This window comes from Hemicordylus capensis, chromosome 2 (genome assembly GCF_027244095.1).
Source record: "Hemicordylus capensis ecotype Gifberg chromosome 2, rHemCap1.1.pri, whole genome shotgun sequence".
NCBI classification, from domain to species: Eukaryota; Metazoa; Chordata; class Lepidosauria; order Squamata; family Cordylidae; genus Hemicordylus; species Hemicordylus capensis.
In genome coordinates, this window is record NC_069658.1 from 212,191,071 (window position 1) to 212,215,838 (window position 24,768).

At 48.0% G+C, this 24,768-nt stretch overlaps 1 protein-coding gene across 1 annotated transcript in view; it reads left to right on the plus strand.

Annotated features, from left to right (window-relative positions):
- ONECUT3 (one cut homeobox 3) overlaps positions 1-22,866 on the plus strand; it is a 63,433-nt gene extending 40,567 nt beyond the window's left edge. The window contains exon 2 of the mRNA XM_053300924.1: positions 22,574-22,866. Coding sequence (XP_053156899.1) covers positions 22,574-22,866 — 293 coding nt within the window. The remainder of the gene's footprint in view (positions 1-22,573) is intronic.
- Positions 22,867-24,768: the final 1,902 nt, after the last annotated feature.

Consider the following 24,768-nt stretch of genomic DNA (forward strand, 5'->3'; position numbering starts at 1 on the left):
CACTCAGTGCACCTCACCCCCTCTGCTCATCCATTTTTTTTTTTTTTGCCTTGCCAAGACCTTGGCACTGAGCACCTATTGCCTAGCGCCAGAACCGCTTCCTCATTTGCATCACGGTTGTGAAGCAATTTGTGTCATCCATCCCCCTCCCTCCGCCCCTGTCTGGCTGCCGGTAGAGGTTCTCTCTCGCCCATTAGCTATAATATCTGTTAAATATTTCGACAGCTGAACAGGGAAATTGATCGCTCGTTACGCCGGAGAGGGTTTTGATGGCGCTGAGAAGATGTCGGCACAGCCAGGCCGGGCCTCAAGCACCTGAAAAATGAGATTAGGGGATCTCTTTGGAACGTCATTCTGGGCTGCATCTGTGCCAGGGGGAACAGAGAGCAGGAGGGGCAGTGTAATTGAGTCGGGGGGATAGTTTGCCCACCCTGATTTGCCTCCTCCGAGTCATTGGACCAGGATGTCTGTATGTCCGAGTGCCCTGTTTCTTCCAGCAACTGTACCCTCCCTGCAGGGAACCCAAGTTCCTATGAGTGAAATTTCTCGAGGTTTCCCCAGAAATCCCTCATTAACCCACCCTGTTCTGGGGGCTCTTTAACGGAAGACAAGGGGTTCTCAGCCGTGAGTCCACGGAGGAGGAGAGCTGGTCTGGTGGTAGCAAACATGACTTGTCCCCATAGCTAAGCAGGGTCTGCCCTGGTTGCATATGAATGGGAGACTTGATGTGTGAGCACTGCAAGATATTCCCCTTCTTAGGGGATGGAGCAGCTCTGGGAAGAGCATCTAGGTTCCAAGTTCCCTCCCTGGCAGCATCTCCAAGAGAGGGCTGAGAGAGATTCCTGCCTGCAACCTTGGAGAAGCCGCTGCCAGTCTGTGAAGACAATACTGAGCTAGATAGACCAATGGTCTGACTCAGTATATGGCAGCCCCAGAAAGGGGCGGCAAGTTCTTGGATGCCTACGTGCGGCAAAAGGCTTAATCCGCTTCTGGTGCTGGAGCTGGGTCCTATTAGGCGGCTCTTGACTGCTTCAGCCTGAGATGTCCATGTGGTGCATTGTCGGGAGCTCTTCGCTGGCTAAGAATGCAAGGTGAGGTTTGGCACAGCTGCAGTTTGTGTTCAGATTGTTTTGTGGGCATCCCCACAGGAATTCTTCCATATCCGCCCCCCACCCACATGATGAACTCTCTTGAAACTTTGGTGAAAACTCCCATTGATCACTTGCGTTTGGTGTTCAGTTTGGATCACTCCTAGGTCAGCGGTACAGCATCTTCTTACCATGATCAATCCTTGGCAATCTCCCGGTTGGTTTGGGAAACAAACCCATCGCCGGGGATGGGGTCTAGAGTGGTCCTGCACCACCAAATTGTTCTTTGCTTCCCTACACTTTTTTTAAACAAGCAATTAAAAAAAAACCCCAAAAACCAAACGGAATGTTGCTTGAATATTGTCTTTTAAAAGCCTGATAAACTGCCCCCTACTTTTTTTTTTTTTTTTTTGCATCCCTGCAAATGTTTAGGCCAGGCCTGCACAACATAAGGCCCGGGGGCCGTATTTGGCCTGCACAGACTATTTTACTGGCCCCCAAATATGCTGCAGCAACACAGGAGCTGGAAACTTCCTTATAGCACCATCCTACGCATGTTTGCTCATAAATATGTTCCATGGTATTCCCAGCGAGGTTTACTCCCATGTATTCAGGCCTAGGGTTGCAGCCTGAAAGCAATGACAAGTTTGGAAGAGGAGAGGATTTGGCTTTTATTTGCGGCTGACATGCGCTCCAAGGGCCCCACTGATTAAGCAGGGACAGGACCTATTTTCTGGCCACTATTCTTGGGTCCATTGATGGGGAATAGATCCAGAAGTAACTAATAATATTTTTTAATTTCAATGTAATGTGCTAAAAATTGACGTTGGCCCCTGCACGCCAAGTTGTGGATGGTTTCGGCCCACTAGGGCATTTGAGTTGCGAAGCCCTGGTTTAGGCTGACAACAAGACTGCTGGGAAAGGCTCCCTCTCTGGAACCTTGGGGAGCTGCTGCCAGTCAGGGTGGACGATACTGAGCTAGATGGGCCCAGGGTCTGACTCAGTAGATAGCAGCTTCCCCTGTTTCTGGAACTCTCAGGAAAAGGTGGAATCCCCCCCAAGATTTCTTCAAGAAAGCTCCTAATTGCCAAGCCGATACTGAACTGAGCCGCGGGGAGTTTGCCCACTGCGGCTGACCAGTAGCTCAAAGGCAGGCCTCTTCTGCAGAGCAACTGAGCATTTAATGTTTCCTAATGATCAGTGAAGTACCAATAATTTTGCATATGCATTCATATTAAGAGATCAAACCCAGCCTAGCGAGGGGACGGAGTCCGTGTGGCAGAGTGCTTCCCTTGGCCTCTAATTACGCTGACATATTTGCAGCATTTGGCCTTGGAATGCACTTGGTGGATGAATAATAAAAAAAAAAGAGCCCATTGATCGGCCCCTCTAATGAATAGCTTTGGCGTAGGGTATTTCTAGTTGGAGGACTGTGCCATGTGCAGATTTATTGGGAAGCCCCAGCGTCTGGGGCTCGTGCTCTCCCTTGCACCAAGAGGAAATCTTTCCCCATCAATCTTGCTCGTGGGATTTTGAGCCAGGCACCCGGGGACAGTGTGAAGCCTTGCCCAGCCTGCCAGGAGCTTGTTATATGGCCACAACGCTTGTTAGAAGGCGTGAACGGACAGCCGGAATTCGCTGTGCCAAGCCTTGTCAACTTGATTGTTTTTGGACACTCATGCAGGTGGACGGTGCCATCCTTAATCACGCTCACCTCCTCCTCCTCCTCCTCCCCACCTCTTCCTCCTGTTCTTCCTCCTCCCCTTCCTCTTCCTCTTCCTCTTCCTCCTTCCCCTCCCCATCATCATGCAGCAAATGGCTGCAGAGCCAATTTGGGATCTTTTTGCCGGTTGGGGTGCCCCACAACATGATTCGCCAAAAGCCCAGCTCGGGGGGAAATTTCACGGAAGCCTATGAATATGCTCAGCAAGAGCAAATGTACAGTTTCCGTCGCTGCATGTTTCAAGGGTTGTTGCCTCTCAGAATGCTGCGTGAGGTGCAACCATTTGTCAGGAAGTGTCGGAGATGTTGCTTCTCAAAAAACCGCGAGGTTCTTCAGAACCTGCAAAAAATAGGTGCACCCAAAGGTGACCAAATAAACCAAGGGTTGGAGCCCTTGTCATTGAGGACAGGTTGGCTCTTGGAGACCTTAAAATTAGAAAAAAGAAGATTTGGGGGGTCACAGCAGAGGTTTATAAAATTGTGTGTGACGTGGGGGAAAGTGGATAGAGAGCTCTTTTTCTCCCTCTCTTATAATACGAGAACATAGGGACATCCAGTCAAAGTAACTGGAAGGAGGCATAGGATGGAAAACAGAAAGGGCTCTTTTTCAAACAATGCAGAATTAATCTATGGAACTCATGGCCACAAGACGTGGCGAGGGCCGCTGTGTAAATGGCTTTAAGCAGATTAAGCAGATTCTTGGAGGAGAAGAGCTCTGTCAAAAGCTATGTGCATGATGGCTAAATGGAACCTCCATTATCAGGGGCAGCCTGTCTTTGAATACCAATTGCTGGAGACAGGAAAGAGGGGAAAGTGGCTCCCTTCCTGCCTTCTTCTGTGCAGGGGTGTAGCTAGGGGAGAGGGGGCCTATATTCACCCCACTTCCCGGTGGCCCTTCAGAGTGAGGGAGATGATGAATAAAATAGGGAGGGGTGTTGCTGAGGGCCCTTAGGAGCTGGGGACCCGGGGTTCTTTGAACCTATCCACTCAGTTATCGCTACACCCCTGCTTCTGTGCTTCTAAAGAGGCCGAAATGTGTGTGTATGTGTGTGTGTTTTACATTCTTATATTCTTAACCCTTGGATTTTCGTTGGATTTTGCTTCTGGCCATCTCTGATGTGAAACGAGGAATATGCAGACTCCCTGCTCCCCAGCTCTAAGAAGTTAGTGCTGATCTAATCATCTGGCTTAATGTGTTTTTTTTCCCCTGGGGAGGGCTCTCCCCCAACCACTCTGGATTTCAGTTGGGGAGAACTTCGCGATCCCCTGGCACAAAAGAGTGATGCTCAAGCTTCCCTCTGGCAAAAGCAGACCCTCGTCTGTCAATACTGGGACCTATTTTTTCCACGCAGGGAGTAGAGCAGCCAGGTCTTCGCCCGGCCCTGAAAACAGGCCAAGGGATGCTTCTAGGGGGCTCCCACCAGCCCCTTCCACCCTCGCTCCTCTGCCTCAGCCAGCCGTCTCCTTGCATCCCAGCAGGCTCTGCTCTGCTCTCCCGACGTGCGCCAGGTATAAATTGAGCTGTCACACGGATCCCCCCCGGTACCCTCTGGCACCCAACGCAGACTCTGCCTGCCATGCTGTGTTACTCTGGCAGTTTATTAGGAGCAATTGGCTCTCTTCGCATTAGCTGGCGCGGGCTCAGAAGAAGAGATTGGGAGTGAAGGAGGGAAGGGAGAAGAGGGAAGGGGGGGGGACGCGCAGAAACAGAAAGGAGACACTCCGGAGAGGGACGGGAATCCACGACTACTGCGACGACTGCAAATATATACTGCTCTTCAACCACAGTTCTCCAAGGGGTTTACTGAGAAGAATCAACAAGACATAAAGAAGAGGGCTCCCTCCTGTCCCCAAAGGGCTCACAATCTAGAAAGAAACAGAAGACAGCAACAGCCACTGGAGGGGTGCTGTGCTGGGGATGGAGAAGGCCAGTTGCTCTCCCCCTTTTAAATGAAGAGAACCGCCACTTTAAAAAGGGGCCTCTTTGCTCAGTTAGCAGGGGTCCTGCTAACAGAGAAGAAATCGCTTCTCAGACTCTTCTTCCTTCTTCCTCTCGCCTGTCAGTGTCCCTCCCTTCACTTCATAAGAACATAAGAACAGCCCTGCTGGATCAGCCCAAGGAAGCCCATCTAGTCCAGCATCCTGTTTCGCACAGTGGCCCACCAGATGCCGCTGGAAGCCTGCAGCAGGAGTTGAGGGCATGCCTTCTCTCCTGCTGTTACTCCCCTGCAACTGGTACTCAGAGGCATCCTGCCTTGGAGGCTGGAGGTAGCCTAGAGCCCTCCGACTAATAGCCGCTGATAGACCTCTCCTCCATGAAGTGGTCCAAACCCCGCTTCAAGTCATCCAGGTTGTTGGCTGTCACCACATCTTGTGGCAGAGAATTCCACAGGTTGATTATGCGTTGTGTGAAAAAATACTTCTGTTTGCTGGTCCTAAATTTCCTGGCACTCAATTTCATAGGATGACCCCTGGTTCTAGTGTTATGGGAGAGGGAGAAGAATTTCACTTTATCCATTTTCTCCACTCCATGCATGATTTTATAGACCTCCGTCATGTCTCCCCGTAGTCGTCTTTTTTCTAAACTAAATAGCCCCACGTGTTGTAGCCTTGCCTCATAAGGAAGGTGCTCTAGGTGCTTCCCACCCCTCTCTGCACCTGACTATCCATACCCTTCCTTGTTTGCATCTCCTTCCGGGGCGTAGCAAGGTTGAACTGGGCCCAGAGACAAGATTTTAAAATGCGCCCTCCCCCCCCACTGAAGCTCAGCTCCTGAAGTAAAGAAATCTTAAAGGAGGCTGAATAGTGGTAACAAAAAGCATAGTAATATAACACAGCTATGTGCCACAATAGAACTTCATCCTAAATTATGTTTTAAAAGGTTTTGTAAATTGTGGATGATGCAAGTCATCTAATGGTACTAGAGAAAGAGATGTGGTTCTGGTAGATCCAGGTCTTAACACCCACATCAATTTTGGAGGATGAATACAACTGAAGGAAGCCCAGCAAGTGTGCAGCTGGGGGAGTCAGTCATGTGACTTGCCTCTGGGGGCCCCCCAAGGCAGTGGGCCCCCAGACAACTGTCTCCCCTTGCCCTATGATAGTTACGCCCCTGATCTCCTTCCTTCCTTCCTTCCTTCCTTCCTTCCTTCCTTCCTTCCTTCCTTCCTTCCTTCCTTCCTTCCTTCCTTCCTTCCTTCCTTCCACCCCCACTCCGCCTTCTCCCTCTCCATCCCCTTCCCTTCTCACAGATGGCTAAGTCCCTTTCCAAAGAGGTGAAGACGGATCCAGCGACAGGCTCAGGAGCTTTTTGTATTGTCTTACATCCTAATTTGCAGAGTTCAGAGGAAGATTTAATTTGCCTTGCCGCAGACAGTCTGCTAGTGAGAGCACGCTTATTCAGGGCACGCCGGCTGCATATCAATAACCTGGGGACGGACTCTGCAGGCTGCCCGTGCTCCGAGGGTACCGGTCCCAGCAGGCAGGCAAACGGGGCTCTCTAGGCCGGCTTCCGGTTTCCAGCAGAGGCTCCTAAAGCGGAAGAGGGTTTCTGAAACACAACATGGAGATCCGCTTTGTCTTTTCACCTGCTGAGGGAGACTAAAGGTCTATCTAGAACAGCATCTGGCTTCCAAACAATGGCCAAACGAGCAGTTTTTGGGAAGCTTGTAAGTGAGACATGAAGATCCTCTCTAGTGGTTACTCCCCAGCAACTGGGTAGATTCCAAGGTAGATTGCGCCTAGACATGGAGGTACTCTTTGGCTTAATGGTAGACCTCCCTTGCATAAATCTGTCTAATTCCTTCATAATAGGATCGTGACATTTCTCCATCAAGAGTGGATGGATTTCCTCTTGCTGCTGCCTTGTGGGTCATCCACACCCTGCCCCCCACCTTTAAAAGCTAGATGTCCAACTCACAGGAGTTGCTTATGCCAGCTGTGCATCCTCTCCTTGTTCTTGCACATGGGAAGGATGTTCCGGGGGTGGGGGGGTCAACCACTCAGCAGTTTCGAAGCCGCCCCTCTGAACAAGCCCTTAAGGAGTTCTTATGTGAACCACAAGCAGAATGGAACATCGCTATAAAGAACCCACAGGGTGCCCTCTAGAGATAATGGTTGCCGTTCCCAGAGCAAATATAAACTGGAGAGAACAGAAATAAATTCTCCACTCCTAGCCATGAAAACTTCCTTTCACTTAATTAGCATAGAAATGCATTACCTTCATCTCCCCGGATTTGGGCATTTCAGATTACCTGTTCTTGCTTTTTAAATCCAGACATTGCATTAGGAAACCCAACATCTGTGCTTTTTAAAATTTCTGAATGTTGTGCTGTATGTGTACAATTTGCTTCAGTGTTTATTTCTCCCTGTTCTTCTCCACCTCTACGCATTGATAAAACCATGCATGCATGTAGATGGATTGAGATTCTGTTTGTGTAGTATTCTTGGGGTGTGCATAAGTGCACATATGCATTAGGGAAACACTGTACAAAGAAGTCCCTTGGTGCATTGATGGGAAGGGTCCCAGCAAGGCTGCTTTTTTTGCAGTGTTTCATCAGCACTCATAAGCATATCAGCTAGGCAGAGGAGGGCAAAAAACACAGAGGAGTGCCTGATCATGCATGTGCAGTGCGCGGTGGAAAATCCAGAAATAAAACAAGTTGTTCTAGTAAGAATGAACTTGCCTAATATCCTTTCACTATCCCTACAACTGGACTTAATTGGGTCCAAATCAGTTGGGCAGCTCACAAATTAGCTCACTCTGCCATCTCGAAATGGGGTGGATGACATCATCACAAACTATGCATTCGCGGTGTCCCTACAACTGTGCCAAATTTGGTCCAAATCGGTTCCCACTTGCACCTCAAACGTTCATGTGTCCGCCATCTTGAATCAGGGTGGATGACATCATTACAAACTACACCCTTGAGCCGTCCCTTCGCCCTTGAGCCGTCACTACAGCTGTACGAAATTTGATTAAAATCGGTTAGATGGTCCACTAATTAGCCCACTTGTGCCTCAAATGCTTGTGCCTCTGCCATCTTGAATCGGGGTGGATGACATTATCACAAACTACGCCATTGAAGAGTCCCTACATGTCCCTACAACTGTGCCCAATTTAGTTTGTATTGGTCCAGGCACTGTGGAGTTGATGGTGACCACACACACACACACATGGAATGTCGGTGATCTCATAAGCCTACTGGAAAGAAGGCTAAAAAGTGAACAATGGAGAGATTTCTAAGGCATCAAGGAAACGAAAGCAGGTAGTTCTATGAGTCTGTGATTCTATGATTCTGTCTCTCTGTGTGAGAGAGAGACACAAGTTGTGTGTGGTGTTTGCACATGCAGCCATAGTTCCACCCAGTGGCCAGCAGGGTTTATGACAACTGTAATGCTAAAAGCCCATCCTTGACTTGAATGGAGATATTGATAGGAACATAGGAAACTGCTATATACTGAGTCAGACCATTGGTCTATCTAGCTCAGTATTGTCTTCACAGACTGGCAGCGGCTTCTCCAAGGTTGCAGGCAGGAATCTCTCTCTGTCCTATCTTGGAGATGCTGCCAGGGAGGGAACTTGAAACCTTCTGCTCTTCCCAGAGCAGCTTCATCCCCTGAGGGGAATATCTTGCAGTGCTCACACATCAAGTCTCCCATTCAGATGCAACCAGGGCAGACCCTGCTTAGCTATGGGGACAAGCCATGCTTGCTACCACAAGACCAGCTCTCCTGTGACTGTGATTCATCCAATACTGTCTGTGAGGGGCACTGAACATTCGAAAGCTATATGTGAGTTGTTATTGTGGCTGTGGCTGCCATGGTCATTACGATTTTATTTGTATTTTTCTAAACGAAATTTCAGAGTTGGAGCAGGCAGTTGATTTACTCTGCTTCAGGTTATTCATGTGCCTAGCAGCATTGATACTCATGTGCCCAGGTAGCCCTAAGCGGGGTGGGGGGGGGATATGGTTGATTTTTTGAACGCATGAAGTTTCCTTTTGTGTGCTTACTGATGTGCATGTGCACTCCCAAAAATTGTTAAAACATCCCACAAAAATAATTTTGGCATGCCTGCACATACAGTTACATTATATTTGCTGTTTCTTTAGTACTTCCCTGACGCACATGGGCGTAGCAAGGTTGGAGTGGGCCCAGAGATAAGATTTTATTACACACACACACACACACACACACACACACACACACACACACACTGCTTTCCTCTCCTTCTCCTGGTCCAATGTCTCTGCTAACTATCCCAGCTAGTTACAAGGTGTAAAAAACAGCAGAACCAACTAATACAAGGGTTTAAGTCTGATATTTCAAAATAAGTATGCTGGGAATACATTTCACTGAATACACACATGCACACTTCACAATATATAGTGATATACATTGAATACTATATATTTGTTCTACTTTTAATGCCTAGAACACACTAGAAACACTAGAGGTAAGAGGATTTATGCTGCTTAGCTAGATAGATGCTAAGATATCATGAGCTAGATAGATGAGGAGCCGGGACAATAATCATGTGACTACCCTTGGGGGGGGCTGAGGCAGAGGGCACCAAGACAAATGTCTCCCCTTGCCCAATAGTACTTATGCCCCTGATTGGCACATCATTAATGCTGAAGGGGGAACCAACTGTAATAAGCAGCACTTGGAAAGCACTCTGTGCAAAATTCAGAAATAAAAACCAGAACAAAAGAGGGCTCTTCGTATATCCATTCCAATTTAGAAACAAAATGTGGAGCTCCAAAACCCAAGAAGCAGCTGAGATGTGGTGAATGCTGTAAGCATCTCTGCTTCCCTTTCACACCCAGGAGTTCTCAGCTCTTGTTACAGGCCGTTAAAGCAGCTGCTTTGCATGCAGAATGGTTCAGAATAGTTCAGAATGGAGCCAGCATGGTGTAGTGGTTAGAGTGCTGGACTAGGACCGAGGAGACCCGAGTTCAAATCCCCATTCAGCCATAAAACTAGCTGGGTGACTCTGGGCCAGTCACTTCTCTCTCAGCCTAACCTACTTCACAGGGTTGTTGTGAAAGAGAAACTCAAGTATGTAGTACACCGCTCTGGGCTCCTTGGAGGAAGAGTGGGATATAAATGTAATAATAATAATAATAATAATAATAATAATAATAATAATAATAAATAAATAATTATCCTATTTTTATTATTTTTTAAAAAAAAATACTTTCTAGTTGCAAGGTTGCGAAAGGCCTTGCCAAGCTGCTGCCAGTCAGTGCAGGCAATACTAGCCTAGTGGACCAATGGTCAGACTCAGTAGGCAGCAGCTCCGGATGTTCACCTTCTGCAGCAATTCAAACTTTTTTCTTTTGTCAACACACAAAGGAAACCTTGTGCACGCGCATTTCCCTTGCCCCACTTTCCAACCAGGCAGCCTGCATTGAAATCCCCCAGCGGTCTTTTGTGCCTGCTCCAAATCACCGGCACTTAAGCGGGGGAGGGGGGGAGGGGAGAAAATTATAGTTTGTGTTGAAGAGGGCTGAGAAAAACAGAAAGCATTTGCAGACACAATGGCAGAATTGCTTGTCTCCCAACCCTCTGCCGCGTAGAGAGTCGTCAGGTATCTTGAGTGAAATGCTCTGAAGAGCTCACATAGGGAGAGATAATCACTGGCTGTACACAGCAAGTCCCTTGATTGTCCCTATTATATAGCCCCCTCTTTTAGAAACAATTCAAAGGATTTTAACCCCCCCCTTTTCCTCCCCCCCTGCTTTGAGACACCAAGGTGAAGCAGCTGAGGGAATCAGAGGAAAAATCATGATCCGTCCCAGGTTATTTGGCAAAAGCATGCCAGAATGAGTGGGATGATTTGGTTTGGTGGGGAAAGTCCCAGGTTCAAATCTTGGTGGCTTAAAATATCTTGACTTGCAGGCTTGATGCTGCCAGTCAGGGTTACTCAGAGTGGTTGTGTGTATGCGCACTTGACCCAAAGGACTGCCTTGGCTGGGTAGAAATAGTCATAAGAACATAAGAACAGCACTGCTGGATCAGGCCCAAGGAGGCCCATCTAGTCCAGCATCCTGTTTCACACAGTGGCCCACCAGATGCCGCTGGAAGCCACAGGCAGGAGTTGAGGGCATGCCCTCCCTCCTGCTGTGACTCCCCTGCAACAAGTACATAGGAACATAGGAAGCGGCCATATACTGAGTCAGACCATTGGTCCATCTAGCTCAACATTGTCTACACAGACTGGCAGCAGCTTCTCCCAGGTTGCAGGCAGGAATCTCTCTCAGCCCTATCTTGGAGAGGCTGCCAGGGAGGGAACTTGGGTCCTTCTGCTCTTCCCAGAGCGTCTCCATCCCCTGAGGGGATGCATTCAGAGGCTGGAGGTGGCCTATAGCCCTCTGACTAGAAGCCTTTGATAGACCTCCCCTCCATGAAGTTATCTAAGCCCCTCTTAAAGCCATCCGGGTTGTTGGCTGTCACCACATCTTGTGGCAGAGAATTCCACGGGTTGATTATGCGTTGTGTGAAAAAAATACTTCCATTCGCTGGTCCTAGATTTCCTGGCAATCAATTTCATGGGATGACCCCTGGTTCTAGTGCGATGGGAGAGGGATAAGTATTTATCTCTATCCACTTTCTCCACACCATGCATGTTTTTTCTAGACCTCTATCATATCTCCCTGCAGTTGTCTTTTTTCTAAACTAAATAGCCCCAGGTGTTGTAGTCTTGCCTCATAAGAAAGGTGTTCTAGGCCCCTGATCACCTCGGTTTCCCTCTTCTGCACCTTTTACAGTTCTACAGTGTCTTTTTTTTTTAGATGTGGTGACCTAGGTTCGATCTCTAAAAAATGTTGGGCCGTAGGGTTGGAAAAGTACTTGGAATGATGCTACCAGCCAGAACTGACCAGAATCAATCCCACTCTGGCAGCTTCATAAAGGGAGGCTCCATGGCTCAACGGTAACACATTTCTTCTGTACAAGGAGGGCACTCCTTGATGTGAGGACAGGATTGTGGGAAAGATGTCTCTGTTTTCTTCTCTGGAATATTGGAGGGTATCTCAAGTGCACAACAAGTATTGGATTTTCCTTACAGCTTGAGCCTAGGCCTCTCACTTAGCCCATATTTAGCCTTGGAGGGTTACCCTCAGAATCCCCAGAGGTAGGGGTTTGATCTGGGAAGTATATGAGCCTACCCTTGGACCCTTAGCTCAGTATTGTCTACACCAGGGATTCTCAACGGTGGGTCCCCAGATGGTATTGGACTTCCATAATCCCCAAACCCAGTGGCCTTTGGTTGGGAATTATGGGAATTGAAGTCCAATTGATGAGCCCCTGGTGGCGCAGTGGTAAAACTGCTGCCCTGTAACCAGAAGGTTACAAGTTCGATCCTGACCAGGGGCTCAAGGTTGACTCAGCCTTCCATCCTTCCGAGGTCGGTAAAATGAGTACCCAGAATGTTGGGAGCAATATGCTAAACCATTGTAAACTGCTTCGAGAGCTTCCAGCTATAGAGCGGTATATAAATATAAATGCTATAACATCTGGGGACCCAGCGTTAAGAATCCCTGGTCTACAGGGATCCCCAACCAAAGGCCATTGGGGCTGGGGATTATGGGAGCTGAAGTCCAGTAACATCTGGGGACCCAAGGCTGAGAATCCCTGGTCTACACGGGCTGGCTGCAGCTCCCTACAGTTTCAGACAGGTTTCCTAGCCCTACCTGGAGATGCTTCCAGGGATTGAAACTGGGACTGTCAGTATACAAAACAGTTGTTCTCCCACTGAGCTACGGGCTCTTTTGAAGTCATGAAACTGACTTCCACTGAGTCAGACCCTTGATCCACCTGCTTCATTTACTCAAATAGAAGACCCTGACTTTAAGATGATACCCATAAAAAACAGGTTCCAACTGTATTTACCCAAATGGAACAGCACTCGGAATTTAAGTGACCCTCCAATTTCTAACATCAAAGAACTTGGAACGACACCCATCTTGGATCCAGGTAAATACAGCCATTCACCTTTGTCTGCACTGACTAGCAGCAGCTCCACAGGATATAAGTGTCTTTTTTCCTGGCTCTTCCTACTCTTCCTAGGTTTTGCATCATTTTCTAGGCATTTCATTCAGGGTGGGTTTGGGACCTGTAGGAAGTTTGTGGTTCTGTTGTTGGTACAAAAACCCAGCCATTTCTGCAGAGAAACCCATTCAGCATCCGGGAAAACCTCCTTTGCCAGAAGGCAATCAAATCTGACGTGCAAGCACAGTCTGAATCCAGACAGAACCAGTGTTTAAAATGTCCACTGAGTTAATGAATCTTGCAAAGTGTTTTGGACACTCTGGGCCCCATCCCTTGGAAAAAATTATTAGCACATGTCTCTCTCCTTGGTTTTTTTAAATTATTTTTAAACAAAGACATCTTTTCAGAGAAGCTTGTTAATGTTCTATCCTCTGCTTATATCTGGTAGGCTTCTTAGTTTTTAGCTTCTGCATGTTTAATTTTTAATTTGAAACTTTCAAAATGTGTGACTTTTAAATGTGCTTTTAGCTTGACCTTTTAACCTTCTAAATTTTATTAACTTTTTATTGCTTTATATTGTATCTGTTTTATTAATGTTGTGAGCGGCCCCAAGCTGTAGTGTACTGGAGGGGCGGGATACAAATATCTTAAAACAAACTAACGCCTTGTCTGACATGCTGCAAAGCAGAACAAATTCGGATTCGGACCGAATCTACCACAGAATCTGGATTCGGACCGAATCTGAATTTGGACCGTGAAATATCGTACTACCTTACTGGGTTGTGGTAAGGATTGTGAAGTCTTTGGAGCACTCTTTTTATTTTTTTTAAAAAGGTGTATAGATCCTGTTTATTATTATTATATTTCCCCAAAGAGGGTGTCCCCTCCCCTCATGAGCTGTAGAGCAAAGAAGTGCGGCCATTTCCGACTCGAGTGCCCCGGCGTCTCTTGATAGCTGCTGTCACTGGAGTGCGCCCATCCACGGGGGATGTGAAATATGAAAGACCCCCACTGGAGACAGCTTCGGAGAGCCTCTGTCTATAGATCCAACGAGGGCTGCTATCGATTCCTGCTCTGTGGAGCTGTAATTATATTGAGCTGCGAAGAGGACATGTTAAACTGGTTTTGCAGAAAGGAATTCTTCTTTAAAAGAGAAAGAAAAAGGAATGGCAGAGATTTCTTTAAGTTTCACCATGACCAGTGCACAATTTCCACATTGAGAGATGCTGGGGATTTGCACCCTTTCCCTCTGGAGTTCAAGCCTGTGGGCTGGTGATGGTTTTTCTGCATACTCTTTAGCTCTCTGTGATGACTCGTTCCTCCGATGCTTGGCTCAGTCTGCGATTTGGATAAGTCCTTAACCACATTAATAGTTTAAAAAGGATATTTGTTTTGAAAAGATTTATAACAGTTTCAAATGAAGGCAGTAGCTCAATGTTAGAGCAGATGCATTTCTAATTTTAAAGGATTCGGGGAAAGGCCTCTGTCTGCCTTGGACTGTGGAAGGTCGCTGTCAGTCAGAGCAGACAGTACTGGGAGAGAGAGGCAGAGGACCTGACTCCATTTCACATGTTCAAGAAGTTTATTCCTAGGTATGCTTTTGTTTTTCCCAAAAAAACACAGTTTAAAGAAAGAATACGAAAAAAACACATAACTGACCACTTTTTATCATAACTTAAAACTTAAAAGAAGAATATTATCTTATTTTGTGCTTTTTAGAAATATATCAGTTTCAGTACTATGATATATACATACAACATTGAATATTATCGTCATAAACTTGATATGACTTCTAATCTCTCTGGTCTACTATCTGTCTTTTTAGTTTAGTCAATATAATTTAGCAAGTTGTTCTGGTGAGTACCAATCTGCATACTTTCCTTTCACTATAATCTTAATTGAGAATTAACATCCTCACAAGTTAGCCCACTTCAGCCTTAAATGTCCGCATGTCTGCCATCTTGAATCAGGGTGACTGGCACCATCACAAACCACACCGTTGAGGTGTCCCTATGTGTCCCTACAACTGTACCCAATTTGGTTCATATTGGTCCAGGCATTGTGAAGTTGATAGTGAGGGACACACGGACACACACACATACACACAGCCGGGTGATCTCATAAGCTTAAAGAAATTAGGCCAAAAATGGCAACCTTCTTTGTCCCCAGCACCCAGAGGACACTGACAACCAAATAGTGGGTATAAAGGGCCACAACTTTATTAATCAAATTAATTTGAGTTAGCGGACTGTAGGAGGGTTAGCACTCCAGCCCCACAGACAGTGTGGGCCTGAAAAGATCAGGTTCAGACTTCACAGTCCTTCCCTGTGCCTTGCATGGGCGACACACCCTGACTCTGGAAGTAAGCAGGTAAAAACCCGCTCCTTTCCCTTCATAGTCAACCCCAGGAGGGGTCCGGACACTTCTAGACCTTCACAACCCCCGGACCGCCCAGCCCTAGGATTTGTGAAGCCCTGAAGCAGGTTTCATGGCAAATCATCATCCCTGGGCCGCACCCAAACCACAAGGGATTGATTGCCCAATTTGCCCATTTCACTGTCCAAGGGTGCTCACCGATGTCACACCCCTTTCCCCTTACCACGCAGCCCGCCCTGTCTCCGCCAAGCTGTGACCTACAAGGGCTAGGATAGCAGAACGGAGTAGGCGGGGGGAAAAACCCCAACAAGGCCAATGCGTTGGAAGCCAAAAATTCCTACTCGGCCCCCAAAAGGACGACCAGCCCATAGACCTGTTCTGCCCCTAGGGAAGGGAGGGAGGGGAGAGCAAACGTGGGACTGAATGTTTGGGGCAGGGAGCTGCTGGAGCAGCCATGCTAGCCCTGCCCCCATCAAGGCCCCTGGCCAATATGGCGTCTTCTAGGGCCTGTGCTAGGGATGGGGCTGGGACAAATCACCCTCCCTACAGCACAAGGCCTTGGGAGGGGCCTTCTAAGAAACCGTCTTTATATTTAGGAACTGGTGATAATTTGATTCACAATGGCAATTTCTCTTGAATCAACAAGTGCTGAACCCCCTTTGGTTGAATGTTGAGTCTTTGTTGACAGCCCGCAATAAAATATTCTGTTGCTGTGTCAATAGATATAAACGCCAAGTTTTCATTTTTGTTGTTTCTCACTGGGTAAAACGGGATAGTCTTGCTGAAGGTTACTCATAGTGATAATGAGTTTGCTTACAGTTGACTTCATGCACTAAGAGGTCATTCTCCAACCAGCCCTAACTGAGTAGGTCTGGTCATGAGAACCGCTGGGATTGCTCCCAATCCTGGCGCTCCTCTGCCTAAAAGCGAAGTCAGAGAGGGCACGCGCACCTCTACCTCCCTGCCTGGTCATGTGTGTGAGTGGGCAGCCAGCACCCTTATTTATTTACTTATTTATTTATTTAATCTATTGCTTGCTTGCTTTCTTTAAAATATTTCTATACTGCCCCAAACCTGCGTCTCTGGGCTGTTTACAATTAAAATCATTTAATTTAGTCATATTTGTTGTAGAGTAATTACTTCTCTTGTCTAAGCGATAACACAGGAAGCCAGCTCTAACTGAGAAACAAGAGTTTGATATTTATTACTAACGAAAACATAGAGGTCATTCACACAGTCAACAACAGTGTCAAATCTGGGTTTGGCTGCTGTGTGTGCTCCCAGTTTTCAGCGGTGTGGAAGCAAGGGAGGAGGAAAACCTGGGAAGAAGTGGTTGTGGGGAAGCAAGGTAGGAGTAAAAGGCAATCCAGATTTTCCTCCTCTCTTGCTTCCACACAGTCTCCTCTACCCAGGTTTTCCTCCTACCTTGCTTCCACACAACCAGAAATTGGGAGCACACACAGCTCCCAAACCCGGGTAGAATACAGTTTTGTGTGAATCAAAACTTCTTAGCTCATAGGCTAAGAAAACAATAAACAGACTAACTGTTTCTTATGCAGAGAGAGGGAGAACCTCTCAGTTTGAATTCAAGACAGCGAGTGAGGAGCCGACAAACAAACCGAGACTCCACCCACCCCCGCAAGCCAGTACATAGACACATTCGAACATAGACAAGCATGCCCTGCACAAAGAACTGAGACAATGTCCATGGCAAAATCCCCAAAATACCATCGAGCCGGAGGGAAGGGAGGCAGCTGGGAGATATCCCAATGCACTGTGCTGCTCACACAGTGCATTGTGGGATATCTGGCGGCCAGGCTTTGCTTTCCCCATTGCTCGTTGCTGACTGCTTCACCGCTATTGTGGGTGCGCAAGTGGTCAGGCTCCAGATTGTGTGTGGGAAGGCAGGTAGTATCCTGCCTTCCCTCCCAGCCTTCCCCAGACCCAGTGGTCATGTGAATTGTGTGTGTGTGCGTTTGTGTGCACAGAAGAGATCTCAGAAAACAGAAAAAGGAGAAGTGGGCAGAGTCCTAGAATAAAAGATTGGCATTCTGGTTTCATCTCCAAGACGGCTACAGGCAGGGTGGAGTCATTAAGGGTTGGCTCCGAAATTTTGCACAAAGTGAAATCCAAAGCAAAAACAAACCATCAGAGAGTTTCCATGGGAAATATCCATGGCTAAGCCCTTCTTTTCCACATAATGCAGCTGCAAGAGGCACTGCCAAGCCCTCGCAGGGACAGGCAGAAGAAAAGGGCCTTAAAAGGTTTTTTCCTGGCATACGGAGCCGAGGCACCTTTTGAAGTGGCGGTTCTCTTCTATTTAGCCGGGAGAGAGCAACCTCAACACAGCATTCCTCCTGTGGGTGTTTAGCTTGTGAGCCCTTTGGGGGCAGGGGCCCCTTGTCTTACAGCATTGCTATGTAATCCGCTCTGAAAACCTTTCGTTGAAAAGCAGTCTATCGATATTTTGAATAAATATAAGGGATAGGAATACTAAGTAGAGATTTGGGGGTGTTGTTAAGTACAACCACAGCAATGAGTCGAGGGAACTTTCAACAGGACGCCAGCCATGCAGCATGAAAATTTTGCTGCATAAAGTTGGGGCATCTTTGTCATTTTCAGAAATCTCCCAGCCACCCCACCCCCAAAGGAAAAAAAGGCTGAATGGAAATAAGGAACAGCAAGGAGATTTTCTTGGTGTTAAGCACACCTACCAGCCAATTGCATTTGCAGTGTGATGGGAACCTCACTTTCTGCCTGGCTTGGTGCACAAATTTGCATTTCCTTCCTTCCTCCCTCCCGCCTCCCCTTTTCTTGATTTCCAATTTTAAGAAGTCTTGCCGGTTAAAACATCTCTTAAAGGGATGTAAAGGGGCTAGGAAGACTTTTCCCCCCCTTGGAGCAACAAAGCATATCCGCACCTAAAATACAAAGTGGGCGGGGGGGGAGGCCCAAAGTCAGGGTATTTTTGCAGTCTCAAGAAAGGAGTCAGACAAAAAAAAAAAAAAAACTGGCAGCAAAATAAAGCAGGGTTAGGAATAGGAGGGAAGTTTTTCTTGGAGTGGTGAAGTCCAGCTATGCCTACCAGGCAAGTGCACTCTCAACATGATAGGATCCTGACAACAGGGAGGGCATTCACATGAGTGGCCCTACATGGCCTCGGGCATCCCTACCTGCTGGGTAGTCCAAGTTCTCTACCTTTTACTGAGGAAGAAGGGCACAAGCACACACTTCTACCCCAGTCCCCAACAGAACTGGATGGCCAGAGAGCCCAGGTGGACGGGAAACCCCCCCAATACACCATGCTCCTCATGTAGTGCATTGTGGGGTGTGGGAGGCAGCAGCCTGCTTCCCCTCCCCCACCCCCAGGGGCGTATCTAGGGTGGGTCAGGCAGGGAACGTGCCCTGGGCGCCACTTGAAGGGGGGGGGGCGCCATTCTTAAAAATGAAAAAAAAATTGCTGCCAAAACAAAATGGCCACCGTGCATATTTAAATGGCCTCTGTGAGTCCCTAGGCCATGCCAGGCCTTGCAGAGGCCATTTGAGCACGCACAGTGGCCATTTTGTTTTCAGCGGCCATTTTTAAAAAAAAAATTATTTTAAGAAACAGCCACCACACATGCTCAAATAGTCTCTGTGAGGCCCTAGAGGCCAGCGGGGGGAGGGGTAACCTTTGCAGCCCCCCAAACATGGCCTTTAGGAATCCCCCCCAAAGGGGCTACAGGTGTGTGTGTCTGTCTATCTATCTATCTATCTATCTATCTATCTATCTATCTATCTATCTATCTATCTATCTATATCTGTACACATATTTAGTTTGGCACTATGTACAGAGAATCAGGGCTTGTGAATACTGAGCTGAAGCTTATGAGCTATAATTGTATTCATTTGCTCTTACTTTGCTTCTTGTGATAAGTGAGTTAAATGTGATGTCTTAATAATATGGCTATTAATGGTGAGTTTGTCTTTGAATCAGTATGAAATCCTTAGTATTAAGGCCCACTGGGAGTTTCTTGCTCTCTTTCTCTCATTTTAACTGTCTTTCTGAAAGACTAGAATATATTCCAAGCAGTGACACAGTTTACTCTGCATAACCTTTAATTATTTTCAGAGTATCTTGGAAAAGTCAAATTCTCCATTTATTTTTAAAACGTAAATAATAGCTATGCTACAATGCATAGTAGAGAATTAGGCAGGCACTTCTGTTTAGTTTTCCAAGTACATCTCCACATAGTATTTGGGTATTTCATGAGCCCCAGCATACTGAAATTCGTAGTTTTCCAGCATTTTTTGGTCTGGCTACATCCACTGCTAAATAGTTTTTGAAATATTAAAAGATTAACAAGCTTGACTTGTATTTTTCAGCTGATATTATGGTAAAGTTATCTGAAAGACGTGTGTCAGATATTTGGACAGGGGGTGCAATTTCAGTGCTTGCCCTAGGCACTATTTTCTCTAGATACGCCTCTGCCCACCCCTCACCACTCGTTGATCACTCATTTCCTGGTCACTTGGGTGCATGGTGCAAAGCAGAGTCCTGTGGATCGTGTGGAGGGAGGGAGGTTGTGTCCTGCTTTCCCACCCACCCTCCCCAGCCCTGCCCAGAACGGTCATGAGAATGACCTTATGCTCTTGCACAATATTTGGGTATTTTGTGGTTTGCTTGATGCAGGTGGGGTGTGTGTGTGTGTGTGTGTGTGTGTGTGTGTGTGTGTGTGTGTGTTGGAGAGACCAGACACCCCAGAAAATACAGGTAGGGGAAGCATTAGTTGAGTCCCAGAACAAAATATTCAGGTATCATCATTCACGGCTACAGCTATGGTGGAGTCACTGAGGGAGGGTTGGCGGTGAAATTTCGTATAAAGTGACATCAGAAGCGAAAGCAAAACATCACACTGTGTGTTCATGGGAAATGTGTGTGGTCCGCCCCGGTCCCTCAGAAAGCAGCTCCAAGCAAAATTCTCCACCCCTCATCACACCTGTTGTTTGAAAAATGAAAGTTGGGGGATTCTCCATTTGTAGAACTCGTTATGTGTCTCTTTTAGCTCTTGGTTACCACTGGCGACGGGGACGAGGGGGCTCGTTGAACGGCTCCATGGAAGTGGTGGCTTTGAAGGGAGATTTGATGGGAGACCGAGGAAAGGGTGGAGTCATGTTGGCATCCTCTGGGAAGGGTTGGCAGGGGAGCACGGATGGAGCCATTTGAGGAAGCAAGAGTTCTTGGGATGACGGTGCAGAAGCCGCCATGGTAGGGCAAGGTGGCTCAGAGGCCTAGCAAGGACAGCAGGCCAGGAATTGCGGCACTGGTTTCGCTTCTTATTGGCCCTCTGCCCGCCAGCTGGGTGTGTACAAAACCGCCTTGCCAAGGCTGACCAGTGGGCCGCAATGGACCAGTTGCAGGGGAGCAACAGCAGGAGAGAGGCCCTCCCCTCTTGCCTGTGGGCTTCCTGGAGGCATCTGGTGGGCCACTGTGGGGAATGAGGATGCTGGGCTAGAAAGGTCTTGGGCCTGATCCAGCAGGGCTGTCCTTATGACCACAAGCCCCCAGCAGTAAGACCCTTCTAGGTTACATCCGTGTGGTAATGTGCATAGGTTCCACTCCACACAGCCCATGCACTCGGAGTTTGGGGGTTCTATTTGGCCGATGATGCCGGTGCGTTTGCTGGAGATCAACACCCATTTCAGTTGTATGAGTGGGTTGATGGGGGCTGGGGGAGTCAAAAAGCTTTGTTGACTGTAGAAAATGCTTTAATCCAAGTTCTAATTTGCAAATTTGTCTTTATTTATTTTTTGTTCCCCCCCTTTTCCTAATTTTAAAGAAATGTTGGTATCTTTCTCTTTTTAAATTTTTTTTAAAAAAAGTTACTGTTCTGTGCCAAAAAGGTTTATTTTTGTTTGTTTCCCTTGCAAGCATCTGATGGTCATAGGGTAGGTTGTTCATTCATCTGCTGGGGGTTTGATGGAGGTATTCAGGCTGTACCCAAACTAAAAACAACAACACATGAATTAAAATATCAGTCGTTTGTAAAGAAAAAGAAGGCTGCAGACAGAAAATACTTTTAAAAGAGAACTGAAGGTGCTTCCCGAGTGATTTGACTTCATATGGTGTGCACACCAGTTTCTCTGATCTCACGGTCACCTCTGATCAAAAGGCAATAAAGGTTTTTTGAACCTCTTTAACAGAGGCGGAAATAGATGAGTGGTGGAGAGAACCAACTCTATGTGTGCCGTGGCGTAGCGAGGACACCGGTGGCCCCTGTCCCCCCTGCCACCCCAGCCACGCTCCCTGCACAGGGGAGGTGGCCACGTTAGTAAACGGGGCCACACATCCCCTTTGGAAGTAAAATCCGACCAGCACTGCATTTGCAGCGTGGCCAGGATGGCTTCTCCCGGCTTGCAAAGGCAGGGAGAGGCAATCCCAGCCAGGCTGGGAGCCCAGAACTGGCTGAAACTTCACAAGCCTCTCCGGGAACACCTCTCCCTGCCTTGGCAAGCAGGGAGAAGCCATCCTAGCCATGCTGCAAACATGGCACTGGCAGAATTTTACTTCCGAATGGGGCAGGCAGCCCCATTTGCTAACGTGGAGACACACCCTGCATCTGATGTCAGATGCAGGGGTGTGGCTGAGGCACCAGGTGCGGCCCCCGGAGCATGGTGGCCCGGGTTCTTTGAACCCGTTTGCTCAACGGCTGCTATGCCCCTGCTTGTGTGGCAGCTGCAAAAAAGGCAGATTTGATGCTAATCATTAGACCAAAAGTAAAACAGAAAGTATTATAAAGTTTGGAAAGAAGCTGTGAGAGACGCTGCAGCACTTTCTAGCTCTGAGCCGTGGGCTGGACTAGATGACAAGGTCCCTCCCAACTCGAACATTCTATGACTCTGTAACCCCCTTATAGAAATCTGTGGAGTGGCCACACTGGCAATACTGTGGATTCCCAACGAAGGATATCCTGGAGATGGAAAACGTGCAGAAAACGGGGAACCAAAGTGATCAAGGGGTCGAAGCACCTTCCTTTCAAGGGAAGGCGGCAGTGTGGTGGGCTTTTGAGTTTAGGAAAAGTGACTAAGCGGGAGCATGACTTGTAAAACTGTGCATGAAGAAAGTGGAGAAAGAGAAGCTTTCCTCCCTCCCCCCCCCCGCCCAATTGGGGTCAATCAAGGATGATAGCTTTCCCCCTGACTTTATTTTTTAGGAAAGTCCCCATGAAGGACTGCAGACATGACATGAATGGCTTGCTCCCCGGGTGGGGGGGGGAGGGAGTTGTTGCCAAAGGGAGGGGCAAGAACGGGGGGGAAGTGCTTACCCAGGAAGTTGGCAGCAGCCCCCTGCCCCACTCCGCCTCCGTGTAATGGCCGTGTCCTTGTTTCTTTTCTTCTTTCCCACCGTGTAGCGTGCAAACGTAAAGAACAGGAGCAGCAGAAGGACCGGAATCTGCAGCCCAAGAAGCAGCGGCTGGTCTTCACGGACCTCCAGCGCCGGACCCTGATTGCCATCTTCAAAGAGAACAAGCGTCCTTCCAAAGAGATGCAAATGACCATCTCCCAGCAGCTGGGCCTGGAGCTGAACACCGTCAGCAACTTCTTCATGAACGCCCGCCGGCGCTGTATGAACCGCTGGCAGGAAGAGCCCGGCACCAACCCCGGAGTCCCGTCTTCATCGACAAGCACTTTCCCCAAAGCATGATTTTTACTCGCCATTCCCTACATCCCTCCACCTCCACACGCGCCCATTCCCTTCTCCATGCGTCCAGACACACATCCCGCGCCCATGCACCCACCCCCACCCACACACACGCCGAGCAACGCCAAGCCGCTCATACCTCATGACTGTCCGTGGCAGGCCCCTGGGGAGGCCACGCCATCCCTGGGAGGGACCCAGCCCAGATTCCCATCTACAGCACTGCAGTAGCCCACAGCTGGCTTGTGGAAGGCTGTTCCTGCAACTCGTCTTCAGAGCAACCACAGTCCCTTGGTGGAGTGGGAGGGTTAGTGGCGAGACCGTTTCCCTTTCCATAGGATTCCAGGCCAGAGAGTGTGAGCTGGTTGCATGCTGTGGGTTTGGAAAGAGGGCGAGGGGGCCATTGGATTTGCATTGTCTGCACTGCCCTCCCAAGGACGCCTGACCCAGGCATCAAGGTGGGGGTGATGGGATCAGAAGTCGCAAACGTGAGGGCTGATGTCTTTGCCCTCTGAGGAGTGAGTTTGTGGTGTATGCCTTAAAAACAGCCCAGCACCACGCAGCAAGAAAGTGAGGGACTCGTCTCCATGTTAAACTAGTTCAGCTCACTAAGATGCACTTATATTTGCCCCAGTTTCTGGATTTTAATTCCACCCTGCTCACTCCCCCCTCCCACCCCCACCCGTGGTTATGTTGACACCAGCAAGACATAAGAGGGTTGCATTCTGGGATGAGAAATGGATGAGGCCATGGCTTCGTGGTAGCGCACCTGCTTGGCCTGCGGCAGGTCCCTGGTTCAAGCCCAGGCACCATCAGCCATAGGGCTGGAAAAAAGACCCTGCTCTTTCTGAAACCCTGGAGAGCTGTTGCTAGACAGTGCAGACAATGCTGAGCAAGAATGGTCTGACTCAGCATAAGGCAGTCTCATCTGGGCAGATCTTAGGCCTGAAGTATCCATTACCCGGCCCACATGTTTTTTTAAAGGTCATGGTTGCTGAGCTGGAATGCATTTCCAGTGTCGAAAAAAGCACCTGACTGCATTGTGTGGAGATCATTTGCAATTTGTTTTGAAGCAACAGCAGTTGCCTTCGAGTGGCGACGAGAATCAACTGCGGATCATGTGAGTGTGGTCCAGAGGGGTGTCTTGGTTCCCAAGCCAAATATGAGGTCTGAGAGGGTTTTTGTTTGCTTGCTTATTTAAAAGAAAACAAAAAAGAAGTCTCTACTGCAGTGTCCATATCGCCAACAAGGGCAAGGCGTGGAAATCCACCTCCAAAAACACCATCTAAACATCTCCATGCTGTCCTCACACACATGTCCCTCAGTTTAATACCCTTTCTCATTCCATGTTCCACAGTCCATTAGCTGAAGGCTCCACCTTCCAGACAACACCCCATGGAAATCCACCATAACTTTTGCCAAGTGTACAGACACGGTCCTAATCAACCAAAATGCACCCAAGAGAAGACTTCTTGTTCTTTGATGATTCCTCTCAAAGAAATTCCAAGCCAAAGCATGGAGGGGGGAACAGAAACTCTAGAAAATCAAATCCCCCCCCTCCTCTCCCCTGGAATCAGTAATGGGGAATCCAAGCTAAGTTGCACTGTGTCACCTAGAATTAAAAGCGGGTCACGAAGCACATTTTAGATACATAAATCGGGTATTGAAAAAATATATATAAAGCTTTAAAAAATCAGAGGGAAGATGACCTTTGACTAGGAGGAGTTGAGTTCTCTTTCCCAGGCACTGGATTGGCAGCTGACCTTCCGTTCCGTTTGGTTTCATTCTGGTCTCCGAGCATTCCTAGTCCTATGCTGGATTGGTTCTGTCCATCTCCTTCCAGGATACCCACTAACCCGCGTTCTGCCTCCTTTCCTTGTTTCTGATACCAACAAAGGGGGCGGGGGA